Genomic DNA, 15,819 nt, shown 5'->3' on the forward strand with positions numbered 1-15,819 from the left:
TAAAAAATGGCCTTGGAACAAGAAGGCACCGGCCACAAGTGCCCTTTGGCAGCTAGCTGCAGTCTCGGCCGGACTGGTTGGATCCGCAGGAGACTTTAACGATGCTGACGACGCCGTGGGACCAAGTTCGATGAGCGATACATTTCGGATTGATGCTGTGTACTACTCAACGGCGGAGCAGGTGCAGCGAGTTGAGAAATCGGTGCAAACGAAGAGCCTTTTGTCGGGAAAGCCGGCTACCCGAAAGTTCGACCTCCTTAGAGTCGGCGCTTATAGCCTTCGCCATCCGATTTTTGGCAGTGCCTACACAGCCAACAAGCTCGGAGTTCACACGAGCACTGATGACACGGTCATCGGTGAACACCAACAGCACGACGGCTAGCTTAAATAAATTGAGGCAAACATCATCGCGGCCAAGCAGAATGCCGTGCAAAAGAAAATGGGAGACTATTTTTGGGCCAACCTGTCAACCACTGAGATAGCACCGGCCACATCGATATCTTTTTTACGAACGGCTCTTTTCAGACCACCTAAACGATGCATTTACAAGATCGCAACAAGAATGTTGTACTACAGCCGTGACCCTCAGCGTCAGCAAAAAATACCTATAAAAAGGGGGCATTTTTTCCGGGCACTAGCATTCCGGGCGGATGCCCGATTTTCCGGATATTTTCATGGTCCATTGAGGGCCCGGAACACAGCAATTCATTACCCAGGGTAGCATGCTGCCTAACAGCTAGTCGTTTGAGCCTCATACCCTACAGCTTTTCCAGGACCCCTCAGCAGCTTGTCATGGTGGGGTTCTGATAATGCTTTCCACATTGGAAAAATGTTTAGAAATGATTACAAGGGTGAAATAAAGCACATTTTGTTTTGTTTTGCAGGGGAATAGGTGGCGTACATGTGTATAAAATTTGTGGTAAAAGTTTCTTATAGAAAATTTTGCAGTGCATGTCGAAACTTCAAATGTGATTTTCTCAGCTTCACATTTTTTTCCAACCTGACCGGCCTTACGGAACTTTTAATTGTGTTTTTGTGAAGCAATTTTTGAAAACTTTATATCGTTCAACTCGTAAGAAACAGGACTGTGGAGCTATGCTGTTTCTTTGTGGCTAAAATGGACATATGAAATGTAATGAACAATATTGTGAGCTAATTCAATTTCAAAATTGTGGAGGATCAATGCAAATGAGAATTTTGATATGACGATGTATCTCAGTGACAATATAAATAGCATAGCTCCACATCGCAGGTCTTTGGCTACAGCTGCATCCTAAACAAAACCTAAAAATATTGAGGGAAAGTGCCTTAACAACCCGTAAGAAATTACACAATTAGACTTCACTTATTCTCTCACAATTTGATAAGTAGTTGTTGTACACTGAAACTAATCATATTTTTGAAAAGAAGATGAAACAATACATATACACACCTAATTTCATTACAGTATCTCCATGAATAAAAATTTCATTTGAAGACCACCGTCTCGCCTTGACTTAACTTGTGCTAAAAACAGGGTTCTTGCTACTAATAAAGCAGCGGATTACTCGAGCTTGGCTTTCTAAAGTCAGCCAATACAGTAAGTTTCTTTTTTACTGGCTAAGTAACACCAGAATTTAGGCCTTGTTAGAGAAGTATGTCTTCCATTTCTACTGTTCGTTTAGTTCCCCTAAAGCACAGTTTTAGTTTTTCCGCTTGCCTGTGTCTGCTTAAAATAAAGCTGTCTAATCAACATCGATTATTGCTGGGGTTTCATGTGCCGAACGAGGTATTATTTTGAAGCAAAAGGAAAACGTCAGTTGAAAGTTAGTGCTTGTGTTGTTTTCTTCCTGCGTCCACGTGTTTTTTGCACCAGTATATATCTTGGTGCATGGGTGTTTCTTGCATTTCACCCCCATCGAAATGCGGCCGTCGTGGACCGTATTATGCACCCTCAAGCCCAGCAGTGCAACACCACACGTGCTATACCGCCACGGTGGTTTGCTTGATCAACGTCCACGTGCATATGTACCGCGGACAAAGCACGCATACGACGCCAGAAAAAAGAAAACTGACACAGCTACCACTTCCCATTTTGTGTCTTTCTGTTTTACTACAGAAGTGAACAGCATGGTATCGTCGCAGCACGGACTTATCAATGGGGGTATGTCAGCCTGCACTAGCTTAACACAAAACCTAGTGCGCAACCAAAAAAAATGATGAGGGAGTTACCATCATGGCACAGACCTCTCCCTTCAATGCCATATGCATAGACCCGGCCCGCTTTGCAAAGCTTCTCTTCATTTTTCCCGTGCTTCTTGAGTGAGAGTAAAGGCTTCAAAGAGTTTTTTTTTTTTTAAAACAACGGTGCAGTATTACTGGCGCAATTACTTTTCGAGCTGTTCATTCTGAAACAAAGCATGGCAGCAGCGCGCGCTCGTGCTCTCACCGCAGTACACAGCGGCCAGTCGTCCGGGCGCGAACAGCATGATTGTGTCGCGGTTCTCTGCCAGGGGCTATTTTTCGGCGCGCCACCTATTCAGCGCCGATCTTCTATAAGAAAGCCTACTACAGTTTCTTGAAAAGTCCAGAAAATGAGTGAGAGCTATTGGTCGAAGCACTTATGCAAATTTTACATGGCAGAAACTGTGATGGCTGTTGGTGGGGCTTTCATTTTTTTGATCGAGCTGTAAATGAGCGTGGGCATTCACGCAGGTCAAGGGCTCTTCTTTACAGTACAGAAACTGCACACTTTTAGTTTAACAGGCGGGCCAATATCCCAGAAGGAACGCCTCAAAATAATGAACCAACTATACCGGCACTCACCGATTTTCTTGGCAGGGGGCGCGAGCTCAAGACACGACCACCGCGACGGCACCTTTTTCTTGAGGATCAGCTCCAGTTTGCAGGGGCTGAGTTTGAACCGACATTCTTCGGGCCGTATGGCTTCCCTACAGTACGCGAAGCAAATTAAAGTTGGTGTTTATTCAAAGTAAAAGCACAGGAGGGCAGTAGGCAACATGCCTGACAGAGCACATACGTCTACAAACAATCAGCAGCAATATTCCCCTTCATGGTAAGATGGGCAAAAAAAAAAACTGATGTAGAGCACCCATTAAGATACGTATGTATACAAAAAGTCATCTAGCTGCTACTCGCACTCAAAATACGTTACAGTCAGCATCCCTGTAATAATACTTTGGGTGTATCCTTTACCCTTATCAGTTTCGTAGGCAAGGTTATTAATGTGTGTGTTAGTAGTATCAAGGGAATGTATTAATAGGAAACCAATCATCGGTATTTTGCAAATGGTTCTTATTTGTGGCATTTTAAAAAAGAGAACTACCATAAGATATAACGATTTGCGAGCATGATTTAGGGTATAAAAAGTGAAAGAATAGCATCTTTCTGGCCTCCATCACTCCAATAATTCTTCCAGAGACATACCGTACTTTCTTGCATGTAACACGCACCAAAAACTTAAATGTGCATCAAAAGTGACGGTGCAGGTTATATCAGAAGGTTACGTGCATGGTTTGTTTTGTTTTTATTTCTTTCTTTTTTTGAGTTAAATTTAGGTAGGGGTGCCGGTTATGTGCAGGGAAGGGTTATATGTGAGAAAATACAGTAACTGGTTGAGGTACCTGTTTTTTTAAAGTGGAAACCACAGTTACAGCATTGGTTGGCATGACGTTTTTCCATCAGCCTCAACGTTTCATCAATGGCATTCTTGCATAAAAAAAGTTTAACCGCGGAGTTTCGAGCACCAAAATCATAATAAGATGATGAGGCTGTTGTAGTAACATACATTGAACTGATTTTGGCCATTTGGCGTTATTTGTTGCAAAGAGAAATTCAAGCACATTGGAGAAAAATTTTTGCACTTATATCTTACCACAACACAGCCATTGTGACTGGGAACCAAAGCCAAGACCAACTTTGCAGATGGCATTATGACGCCCCAATAACCATAAATGATCCTTATCACCTCATGATAGCACATCACCGATGACAACCATGAAATGATTCCTGCCACTGTCATGATGACATTATTGAAATAGTGGTTCAAACTTTTGACTTCATTATGCTGATGATAATATGATCACATCATGATGTAATCCCACAAGCATTTTCAGCATCACAGTCTTCTCGTTGTCGACATCAGAAATATGACATGACGAATTTTCATAGGTCCCCGTCACACTACAACAATTCTCTCGTTTTCTGGCAGATTATATAGACCTAATATAGAAGTAATCCCAGCACTAATTCAATGCTGACAAACTAACCAAAACATGTACTCACTTAACGTTCACACGCCAGGTGAATGTTGTCTCCTCCGACGCTCCATGCTGCTCCAAAAACTCTGTGTTGGTGTTCCTGGAACAGATGTACGCATCAAAAGCTATCACTACACAACGTGAGCACATTTCAAAGTGACAAAATATCGAAACAGAACTGCCCCTGAAGCTTACCACTAAACGTCATGGATTCAAACACCCCACTTAACCCCCACCTAACCCAACACAGAAATTTCCCCACCTGTATTGTGTCTCTAAAAGAAGCAGGCTGTCATGTTGGCTAGAGCTGCGCCACCCAAAAGAGCCTCCCTTGGCGGTTTATTTCGAGCCCTTTTAAAGCAAACGATATGAAAGAGGGAAAGGGAACAAAGGGAGGACAGAATAAGTGTGACCTACAGTCACACTGATAAGCTGCAATCTGATACATGTTCTCGTTCTGATTAAAAAAAAAACATTTTAGAAAACTTGACGAAAGTTGTTGTCGTAATGCAATCGTCGAGATTCCGCACGTTTCCTGTTAGACTTTCGTGCACTTGAAAAATTGAAATTGTCCCCGTCATGGTGGGCACCTTGCGTTATAGCTGTGGGATCCGCTATGCCTTGTTGGTCTCCGTGCGCTTGTTCGCCAGGTGTATTGCTGTCCTGGCTTTTGTCCCGATTGACCATGTTTTCAGGGCTGTCGGCGCCTTGGTCTTCATCCTCGCTTGTACCGTTTCCGGGTATGCGCAGCAGGTGTTGCCTGTTTCGCCTCAGCATCCGCTGGTCCTCGGTCTTCACCATGCAAGATCTTCGTGCGGCTTTCTCGCTTACTGTCGCTGTGCGTGACCAGTGTCCATTATGAATGCGTACTGCTGTTCCACTTTCGAGCGGTGGCAGTGCCTTTTTCTTTGAAGACTGGCGACGCTTTTCCACTGTTGTTCCGGGATCGCCTTGGTACTCGGGAAGGGTCGTGCGAAGGTGCCGGCCTTGCAGTAGTTCACCCGGAGAGCGACCATCTTCTAGTGGGGATGACCGATAGGCTAAAAGCCCCAACCAAAAGTCACCGTTGGAGTCGTTGGTCTTCTTTAGGATGCGCTTAACAATCTGAACCCCCTTTTCTGCCAGTCCATTTGACCGAGGGAATTCTGGACTCGATGTGATGTGCTGAAAGTCATATCTTTGCGCGAACTCTCGGAACTCTTGCGATCCAAACTGGGGCCCATTGTCAGTACATACATGAACCGGGACGCCGTACCGTGAGAAGATGGCCGATATTTTATCTATGACTTCTTTGGCCGTTGTGCTTCTTAGCTTCTCTAAGTCAGGGAAATTGGAGTGGGCATCGTATACAATGACATAGGAGGCTCCCCCGAACTGAAAAATGTCAATTCCCACTCGGTGCCATGGCCTGTCCAGGGTTGGCTGCATGAGAAGGGGCTCACTCGGCTGCCTGTATGCATACCTCTGGCAAGTACTGCACCCCCGAATGAAGGAGTCAATGGCACTGCTGAGTCCAGGCCAAAATACCAACCTGCGTGCTCTCGCCTTGCATTTATTTAGTCCGAGGTGTCCATCGTGAATTCGTCGAAGAATTTCTGCTCTCATGGCTTTGGGTATGACCACTTTGCATCCCTGCAGTAGTGTACCTTCTACCACTGACAGTTCTCCGGCAAAGGGCTTGAGTTCACCTTCGACGGCGTCACCCCGTGAAATTCGTTCTCTCACCTCGCTCAAATACGGGTCGTTCCTTGTTTTCTTTTCCAGGCGTACTTTCATGGGCGTGCTTACGATGCTGGAGACGACTTCTGTCACATGGATGTCGACGTCTGTGAAGGCACTCGATGACTGTGATGGCATAGGTGCATGCGACAGCATGTCCGCCAGAACCAGCTTCTTGCCAGGCACGAACTGCAAAGTATAATCATATTGTAAAAGCCTGATGAAAAAACGCTGCAATCGTGGTGGCATGTCTCCAATGCCCTTTTGAGAAATTGAAAGCAGGGGCATGGTCAGTTTCGATCCATACCTTTCGACCATAAACAAAATGATGAAATTTCTCGCATGCAAACACTATACCGAGCGTTTCCTTTTCAATTTGCGAGTAACGGGTCTTGCAATCGGTTAATGTTCTTGATGTGTACGTCACTGGGCGCCAGTAATTGCCATGTTTCTGCAGCAGGGCCGCGCCTAAATTGGTCCCCAAAGCGTCCGCAGTGATCTTAGTGTCCTTCTTTTCGTCAAAGAGCGCGAGTAACGGTGGGTTTATTAACGCGTTGCACACTGCTTCCCATTCCCGCCGATGCGTTGTGGTCCATTCAAACGTGACGTTTTCTTTCACAAGGCCGTGCAGAAAGATTATCCAATCACTCAACGACGGCACATATTTGGAAAATAGTTGACCACGCCCATCATTCTGTGCACGGTGTGCCTATCTGTACGTGTCGGCAGTGAACGGACGCTTTCAACCAGGTTGCGACTCGGACTTATTCCCTGCTCACTTATTACGTCACCCAGGAACTCAATTTCTTTCACGCCAAAAATGCATTTCCGCAGGTTAAAAGTCGGGCCTGCTTTTTGTGCCCGCTTCAGCACGGCCTGCAGGCGTTCGTTATGCTGATCCTTGGTAACGCCCCACACTAAAATGTCATCTATGTATATGCGTACACCTGCCAATCCTTCAAATATTTCTGTTAGCGTTTTCTGGAAAACTTCGCTTGCTGACGAAATTCCGAACCGAAGTCGCAAAAAGCGGTAACGCCCGAACGGCGCCGCAAAAGTGCACACTCGTGATGTAGCTGCGTCCAATGGAATTTGATAGAAACCTGCTTTGGCGTCTAGGCGCGAAAAACATGTTGCACCTGACAGCTCTGCCTCAATCTCTTCCCTTGTTGGCATAGGATAGTGCTCACGCTTTATGTTCTTGTTTATTTCCCTCAGATCCATGCATACACGGAGGGCCCCATCTTTCTTACGCGTAATAACCAGAGAGCTCACCCATTCTGTCAGTTCGTCCACTTTCTTGATAATGGAGGCAGTTTCCATGCGTTCCAGTTCATGTCGAAGAGGCTCTCTCAGGGCCAAGGGTACCCGTCGGGCTGCGTGCACGACTGGAACAACATCCTCCCGCAGGAACATCCGGTATCGTTTTCCGACACAGCCCGTACCCTGAAATAAGTCTGGAAAGGCCTTCTCGGGTTCCGGCTCGCTCCACCTTACCGAATCCACAGATTTCGGGACAAGCCCAAATCGCTTACATGCGTGCAGCCCTAATATGGCCTGGCGACCTTTTTTGACTACGAAGAAGGTCCCAGCATGCGTCGTGTCGTTTAGTAGCAACAATTCCCTGCTATATCCGACATGCTTGATGGCGCTGCCGTTGTAAGTCTTCAAAACTGCACTACTTTTCTGAAGGTCCGCTGCTGCCTTGAAACGACGAAAAAGAGACCACGGAATTATGTTGGCTTGTGAACCTGTGTCCACTTTGAATCTGATTTCCTGTCCGCCTAGCTTTCCGCTCACCGTCCAGTCTGCGCTTTCCCCTAGGCTGACACCGTAGACACCGATGTCCAAAATGTCAAATCCGTCCTCTGCCTCAACTTCTTGTACTTGGTCTATGTGTCAGCTCGGTCGATGCTTGCAGCATATAGCAAAATGGTTCGGCTTATTGCAAGCAAAGCATGTCTTTCCATATGCTGGACATTGCCTTTGTGCCTGCACTGTCGGCACCGAAATCTTTTTTTTGTTGTGCTCTGCCCTGTGGGCGTAGTCTACTTGCAACGTTTGACTCGACCAAGCAGCAGTTTGTCGTGCCGAAACCTCGGCTGCTTTACAAATCTGCTCAGCCTTCTGTAAGGTTAAGCCCTTTTCTCGCAGCATCTTTTCCCTTATCTTCGAGTTGTTTGCGCCAAAAACAACCTGATTTCGTATCATGGATTCTTCTAGCGTGCCGAAACAGCATAGCTTCGCCTGTTTTTTAAGCTCTCGCAAATAATGCTCAAACGGCTCTCCTTCGCTCTGCATGCGAAGGCGAAAAACATGCCTCTCGTAAACCTCGTTCCCCTCGTCGACACAGTACTCCTCGAACTTCTGCAACACTGTCTGGTAGTCTTCATTGCTCTCACCTTCTGTGAACGAGAAGTTGTTGTAGATGTCGAGGGCTTCCTCACCGGCGATGCTGAGCAAGATTGCTGTCTTGGAGGCTTCCGCCCTGGGTGGTTTAGTAGGCATCGCCGCGAAGAAAAGTTCCAGTTTTTGCTTGAACATCTGCCAATTTCTTCGTATGTTGCCTGCCAACCGCAGCTGTTCTGGATGCTTGACGTTTTCCATTTTGACGAGGCTTTGGCACTTCTGACACCATGTATTGTGTCTCTAAAAGAAGCAGGCTGTCATGTTGGCTAGAGCTGCGCCACCCAAAAGGGCCCCCCTTGGCGGTTTATTTCGAGCCCTTTTGAAGCAAACGATATGAAAGAGGGAAAGGGAACAAAGGGAGGACATAATAAGTGTGACGTACAGTCACACTGATAAGCTGCAATCTGATACACCACCCAACCAAGAAATTAAAGGCTGTAGCTTGTGAAAAATGAAAGCATGCATAGGAGGTAACAAGTGATGTGCAGACAACAATAAATGCACAATTTTAAATGTATTATTGTAAATTAGATGCACTGCAGGAAATTGCACACCTTTTGTTAATTGCTTGCCTAAAACATTGAGCACTGGGAAATGAATAGACGGTCTCACACCAACAGCCTTGTTGAAAATTATGTTTCGGGGGGCTTTTTTTTCTTTCTGTAGTTCGGAGAGGGGGTTTAGTGATAAGGGTGAGCTAACGTGATTAGCTGCTATTCACAGACGGATTTATCCCAAGAAAAATTGTTCAACAAGCTAATCACTTGGTGCGCATCTCACCAGATAGAACTCAAGCTTTTGTTGGCATGATTATAAAAAAAAATGAGAAAAAAAATGTGCTGCACTGTTTTAGATGATCAGCCATACGATCTCTTATTAAAAAACAGGATTACACAGTACTGATGTGTAAGCCTAGCTTATCTGTTATATTGTAGACAATAACGAATAACTGTAAAAACATAACACCATGAATAAGAAAAGGTTTAACATGGAAACACTCTAAAAGTAGTGCATGAAATAACAATTACCTAAACCCCTGTGACGCCCAAAATATTTCAGCTACGCTAAAGTTGATACCTCTAAGTGAGGATTACAAGGCACCAACTTTCTTCACCGCTTATAGTAGCTGTTTTTTTAATGCTCTGGATTGAGCTTTTGCGCATACAAGTGATTGCGTATTAATATTAAGTTTATGCTCAAATCAAATAATTTTTTTTTTGCACAAGTGTACTTTTTGTGGCATAAAATAAAAGTTAACAAATTGTTCTAATTCTCCTAGACACAAAGTTGTCTGAGGTTTACACAGTTAATCAGGAGACAAATTCTTCAAAAACTTTGGAAAGCGCATCATAAAAAATTGACCTTGAAATCGACAAGCGACGAAAGTCTTCAATTGCAAACTGTCCAGTCGCAAGACATTGGGAGGAAACTCGTTGCAATTCAAGATCTCTAAATATCTGTGTTAACCATTTACATTGGTGATACTAAACCCTCTTGAAAACATGGTCAGTATTAAGTCCCAGACAACTAATAAGATATATCATAGAACCCACACTTCTAACTGTATTGCACACCGAAACAAACATACTTAGTGTGAAACTTCACCAGGAAGCCCCTTTCATCAAAGTCTACAGCAAATGCCTCCTTGGAGATGCTCTTGACGAACAGTGTGACCGTGACTGTGTCCCCGTTTGCCTGAAAAAAAAAAAAAAGTTACATGGGACTTCAAATACAAGTTTCCAATCGAATAGGTTTTGCTATACAATTTTTATTGAAAACATTGCGTGTCCCTACCTACAGAGTTCAGCAACTAAAACAACCAGACTCTCTCTCTCTCTCTCTCTCTTACTGCACGACATCCATGCGCATTTGAGTCTAATCAGTCGTACCAAATGCAGCAAGTCATGAGCCTGATGCACTATCCTCCCGACAAGTGCCGCAGAGCAACAACCGAAGCAGGCCCACTCACCCCACTCTCGTAGTAGTCGTATTTCGGACCGACAAGTTCCACGGTCGGGTGCTGGTCCTTCAGCTCTTCGTCTGACGAGGGCAGCGAAGGCGACCCTTCCACTTTCTGCAAAGTTGCGATTGAAAACAGTACAAATAATGAGAATCAACGTAGACTCACATTAAGTAGAAACAAGCATGAAGCCATGTATTTCAACGGTACTGCTTTTTTTCATCAATTCAGTACCCATGCCATTCATTCACTTTTCTTCGTTTGACAATATGAATAGACAGAGTCCGTGCATTACCGTAAGTAAGTCTTTCAACCACGTCATACTACGTCACAGCAGTGTAGTCAGGATTTTAGGTAAAGCTGGGGTTGATGGATCTGTTGCATTTGTCCACTTGTATGCGTATGCACAGGGGGAAAGGGGGTGGCGGCCTGGGAGCTTTCGACAGCTCCTGCACATACTAGAAACTTCAAGGAAGGGGGGGATGATGCATACACTACTTTGTTCAAGCTTGGCGGTACATTCTGCTGACATTTCACAAGTAGTGACTTCAGATAGTTGTTTCGCTATATATAGTCGGTCACAAATCAATAAAGACAAACTCCACCCACAGAACCCCGACGTGCTTGCCTATCACCTATGTCAGAGGCTCATGCGAACCGGGGTCCTCTCAAAGGCGAAGTGTTTTTTATGTGTTAATGCAAATTCCCCACATATGAAAAACTGAATGTTAATGGTTCCTGCCTAAAATATGACCTTTGACTAAGCAGCGGTGTCCGAATCTCAGCTGAAATTTGCCAGGATGTTTAAGAGTTTTTTCTTTACTTAAAGGGGCCCTGCAACCAGAAAACAATGCCAGCAGGTAGTAGAAGCTCTGGAGAACACGCGATCCAAATATTACAGTACAGCACATGGCCTGAAATTTTCAATAAATTCTCACGGCCTGTAATTTTCGATAAATTCTCAAAGTCGGCTAAAAATTTCCTTCTCTTCTCTCAACAAATGACGGGACAAGCTCAAAAATAATTTGTCACAGCCGTCGTATCAGCCATTACCCCATTTGAACATTGCGGGCTCAATCGTTGCAAGGATCGCCATGGGAGGTTGTGACTTGTCCAAGCGTGCGCACGCAGTCACTCTGAAAAGCCACGTATACGAAGAAAAAAAAAGTGTTCGAAAGGATGAGGCGCACGTGGTGTATTTGCTTTTCTAGTGCCATTCCTCTCTGCCTGAATTCTGTGCTTTCGTTGGGACAGAAGGAGAGAAAACGCAATTGCAGCATGCGACAATTCTTTGTAACTCTGCTACCACTCAACGGATTCTAAAAATTTTTGCGGCGGTGAATTCCTCAGGCATTATACTCCTTTAGTAAATCGATTCCATGGCTACTTCAAGAAATGTTGCAGAGCCCCTTAAGACCAGCAACTTGAACAAGTGTTTGTGTGGGAACATAGGCTATTTAAACATGTGTAAAGTGCTTGACGTCACGGAAATGAGCAAATGTGATTGGATGAAAAGTCTATGCAGAACCTTTCTGGTTGAAACAGTAACAGCAGTGGGTGAAGCTTGTATTAGTTCTGAGGTTATAACCAACAATACACCAATGTTGCAGAGTATTTTCTTTTTTATCTCAACTGACTTCTACAAAATTGCTACTACATGCAAGCTAGATGTAACGTTGCATCAAATGTCATATCATTTCTGCACATTAGCACTTTTAATTAGTGACATGCCACACTTGGTCACAAAGAAAAGTGCATCGTGAGCAACTGTCTCAGAGATGTGTCAGTCTGTTTATTTGGTATAAGCATTTCCAGCTATATGACGCTTGCACTGTGTTAAATGTACCACCATGTTTCACAACATTAATACAACATAATAATCAAGTTAATCTGATATTCAAATGCATAGCACCTACTTTTTCTTCATATATATGCACAGCATTTTTTCCATTTTTTTTTTTGGCATATGAAAGCTGTGAGAGATGTACTTTTCATAGCATTACCAGTTGTAAGCGTAAAACAGTTTTGTTGAGAGCAGTTTGTTTGCCTCGCAATAATGAAGAGAGTTCCATCCTTCACTGCGATTCGCTTAACGTTTTTACACTGTTCTTTCTACAGTTAAGCATGGTGATAACAGACTTACGCAGGTTAAAAATTAGCATGTCGCATCATTTGACATTTCAAAGCTTCTTTCATCTTCGGTGATCAACCTGAGCATGCACCTCTCATGGGATACACATGAAATTTATAGGTGATTATTTACTTTTGAATCCAACACACAAGCAGCGGCAAACTTGGGAATGCAAAAGCTGACAAGATAGAGACGAGATGCTCTTTAACACTTCCTTACAATATGCTTACCTCAAGTTGCTGCCAGTCGATGTTTGGATCCTGCTTCACCATCTTCACTACAACTTTTTTGGATTTCTGGACCAGACTGGTGCATTCAGCCACCACGGGTGCATAAAGTTCACATTGCCACTGACGACCATCTGCACGAAGTCGTTAAAAAAAAAAAAACTAGTCAGATTTCTGCTACAGATTGTTGTCAATGTTAAGTATCGTAAAGTCATCCATGGCTACTGGCTACACTGAGACCACGTGAATGTCAGTTGATATATCACCACAAATTCTTTGAAGTTCATGAGATGTTGCTCTGTCACCCCCGAGAACACCATCAAACCATGGGTATCCTCACTTTCTATAACCTTCCACTTGGGCTAGAACTAATTTTCGTTCTTTTGAACCAGCCCAACATAACTATAAAAACATTTTTTGCATATAAAAGAATAGCACACAGAAGGAATGATAAATGAGACAGGATTAAAGAGAAGGCGTATAACACACTGAGCATTGGCACTGACCGATATATTTGTTCTCCTGTCTGCAGATTGAACAAGATGTGACAATTATGGGGATATCATTTTAATTTGCTCTGTGAAGCCTAAAAAATTAATGCTCATAATCTTACCCTGACGCTCTGCATACTACAATGCACGAATTCACCCTTTCTCTCAAACTAAACTGGTATCATTAGAGCAGGTATTGCGTGGTGAGAAAGTTGCAAAGTTACCTGAGATAACTTTTTCTTTTTAACACGAAAGTGCTTTATGCCAAGGCCGAACACGGCTCCGCTGACGTATTTCTGTCACGGATATGACGTTGCAAAATACATGCTAACAGATTGCAAAGAAAAAAAAAATGATATGCACAGGCTGTGGCATCGAACCAGCGATCTCTTGGATCACAGTGTGCGGCGCTAACTGTAACGCCAGATCGCGCATGCAGTTGAGAGTGCTAACGGCGAGCCATTTATATACACCATATACTATTTGGCAATCCTCAGAGCTTAGTAGCTTCAGTGCATTTTCCTCGTCAGTAGCGAGACTGCACGACGAGCACGCGTTAGGCCCGCTCTAAAGGTGGTTGTTCGTCTCTCGCGTATCGGAGAGCATCACCTCTACATAGCATGGTCTCCCCTGCGTGCACGCTCATCAGACTAGTGATTTGGGAGAGCCCGAAGATCACTTCGCTCGCTGCTGTGGCCGCTCTTGCGAAAAGAGCACGCTACTCACACACAAAGTGATAAATGTTGAGTTTTTCGCACCTGTCCTCAGTATACTTGTGCGTTTGTTTCGTGCACTTTCCCTTCTATTTGGGCAGCGTGCTTTAGGTGTCGAGCTGAGACAGTTGTTTGTGTGCGCTCCTGCTGCGTATGCTCATTTCACGATTGATGTGTGGGGTTTAACATCCCAAAACCACTATATGAATATGACAGATTCTGTAGTGGAGGACTCGGGAAACTTCGACCAGCTGGGGTTCTTTAACCTGCATCCGAATCTGAGCACAACGGGCCTACATATGCTCACTTCATGCGCGCTCTCGGCTTGAGGTGTGTGCTGCATGTTTCAAGCTTCTGCTGCTGGTCGTTGTTCGTGTGACTTTGCAATTTGTTGCTGAGCATTCATTTCTTTCGGGCTTGTGGCGAAAAAAAAAAAGAAAACGGGCAATAAACGCTCAACTACCTCTGTGAAGACTAATTTCACTTCCCTCTTTTACCGATTCTTAAGAACATAGATCACCCACGTTTTTTTTTTTTTCTTTTTAATACGCGTCGCCGACAGCAGCGCAAGAGTATGCGTGAAGCGAAAAAAAAAAAAATGCTGACTCACCAGGCAACGTGACCGAACATTGAGAGTCGGTGCATTCGAGGGTGACTTGGTTGGAATCCAGGGGAAAACCCACGTCCAGCGTAGCGCTTACTTCGGCCCGTGTTTGGCTCCAGTCGTGTTTCAAGGCGCCTTCGAAAAAAGCAACAAAACGGACGCACGTTACTTCAAGAGCGTAGCAGTTCCTTCAACGCGCTGGCTACGAATGTAAACACCGAGACACGCGTCGGTCTTCTTAGCTTCATTCATTCGCAAAACGCACTGGCTTTTTTTTTTTTTTTTAATTGAGGCGCCGCCTCAGTGAACTGCGGCGCGCGAACGGCGTAGTTTGCAGTGCACAGCCAGAGCACGCACGGCACAGCTGTTCGGGCCAACCGCAGCCGTCTGTCAACAAAAAGCACGCTTGGCGACTACATGCACACACAAGGGAAAATGCACTCGATGCGAAAGCCATCCCCGCACGGCAAAATGGCCATGGCGAAGAAATCGAGACTTACGCTTCTTCTCAGCTGCAATGTCGACTTCCTTGCCGGAATTTTCTTTTTCTTTTCGTCGCTTGTTTTCAAGACGCTTGCCTTCCATGTTGCATCGAATTCGCTTGAGACGCCTGCGCGACGTTTTTTTCAAAACGCAACTACTGCTTTAGCGTTACTGCTGTTTTTTTTCTCTCGGCGGCTCCCTCTCTGCACTGAGACGGAAATTTTCAAAGGTCCAAAGTCATGAGCGGATAGGCGACCCACAAGATCGACGGGGTCAGTCGGGAAGCTGGCTCACTACTCTTGCGCTTCAAGACTGCAGCCGCGGAAAATTCTCGAGCGGGAATTTTTTTCTAGTTTTCCTTCGATCGAGACTCACGGCACAACAACGCCGCACGACGAACACATGATCTCTGTGTAGATCCCGTAGAGAAATGCTGTGTATGTGTACATTCACAGTAGATTGAAGCTCGGTGATATGTGGTGATGATGATAGTAAAAAGATAGACGCGGCACTGGTAGGTGTTATGTGCGCGGCATTCGAGTATCTGTGAATCAGTATGTACGTACACTGTACGTCATGGTATTATCTGGTGTTATTGTGTGACACACTATGTACACGGTCAAGTCATTTACTATCAGTACCCAAGATTGGTACTGCTGATTGCATTTAAGCCACGGAAGTGAAGGTTCTCAACGACGGTCCCCTCCGTGATGATATCGCAAGAATGCCTGAATAGAGCTGAAACGATGCTAAAGCAGGTTGGTGGGCTTGTAGGTTTGCACCATTGTGAGTAAGCATGAACAGACAAGGACGTAGAAGACTC

General features: G+C 44.7%; 1 protein-coding gene across 1 annotated transcript in view; it reads right to left on the reverse strand.

Annotated features, from left to right (window-relative positions):
* LOC119163570 (ubiquitin carboxyl-terminal hydrolase 19) overlaps positions 1 to 15,275 on the reverse strand; it is a 46,578-nt gene extending 31,303 nt beyond the window's left edge. Inside the window, exons 1-7 of the mRNA XM_037415590.2 lie at positions 15,014 to 15,275; positions 14,520 to 14,648; positions 12,709 to 12,839; positions 10,357 to 10,461; positions 9,976 to 10,082; positions 4,285 to 4,359; positions 2,806 to 2,930 (exon numbers count right to left, since the gene is read on the reverse strand). Coding sequence (XP_037271487.2) covers positions 2,806 to 2,930; positions 4,285 to 4,359; positions 9,976 to 10,082; positions 10,357 to 10,461; positions 12,709 to 12,839; positions 14,520 to 14,648; positions 15,014 to 15,098 — 757 coding nt within the window. The 5' untranslated portion in view covers positions 15,099 to 15,275. The remainder of the gene's footprint in view (positions 1 to 2,805; positions 2,931 to 4,284; positions 4,360 to 9,975; positions 10,083 to 10,356; positions 10,462 to 12,708; positions 12,840 to 14,519; positions 14,649 to 15,013) is intronic.
* Between the last annotated feature and the right edge of the window lie 544 nt (positions 15,276 to 15,819).

The sequence above is a fragment of the Rhipicephalus microplus genome, chromosome 9 (genome assembly GCF_043290135.1).
Source record: "Rhipicephalus microplus isolate Deutch F79 chromosome 9, USDA_Rmic, whole genome shotgun sequence".
Classification (NCBI taxonomy): Eukaryota; Metazoa; Arthropoda; class Arachnida; order Ixodida; family Ixodidae; genus Rhipicephalus; species Rhipicephalus microplus.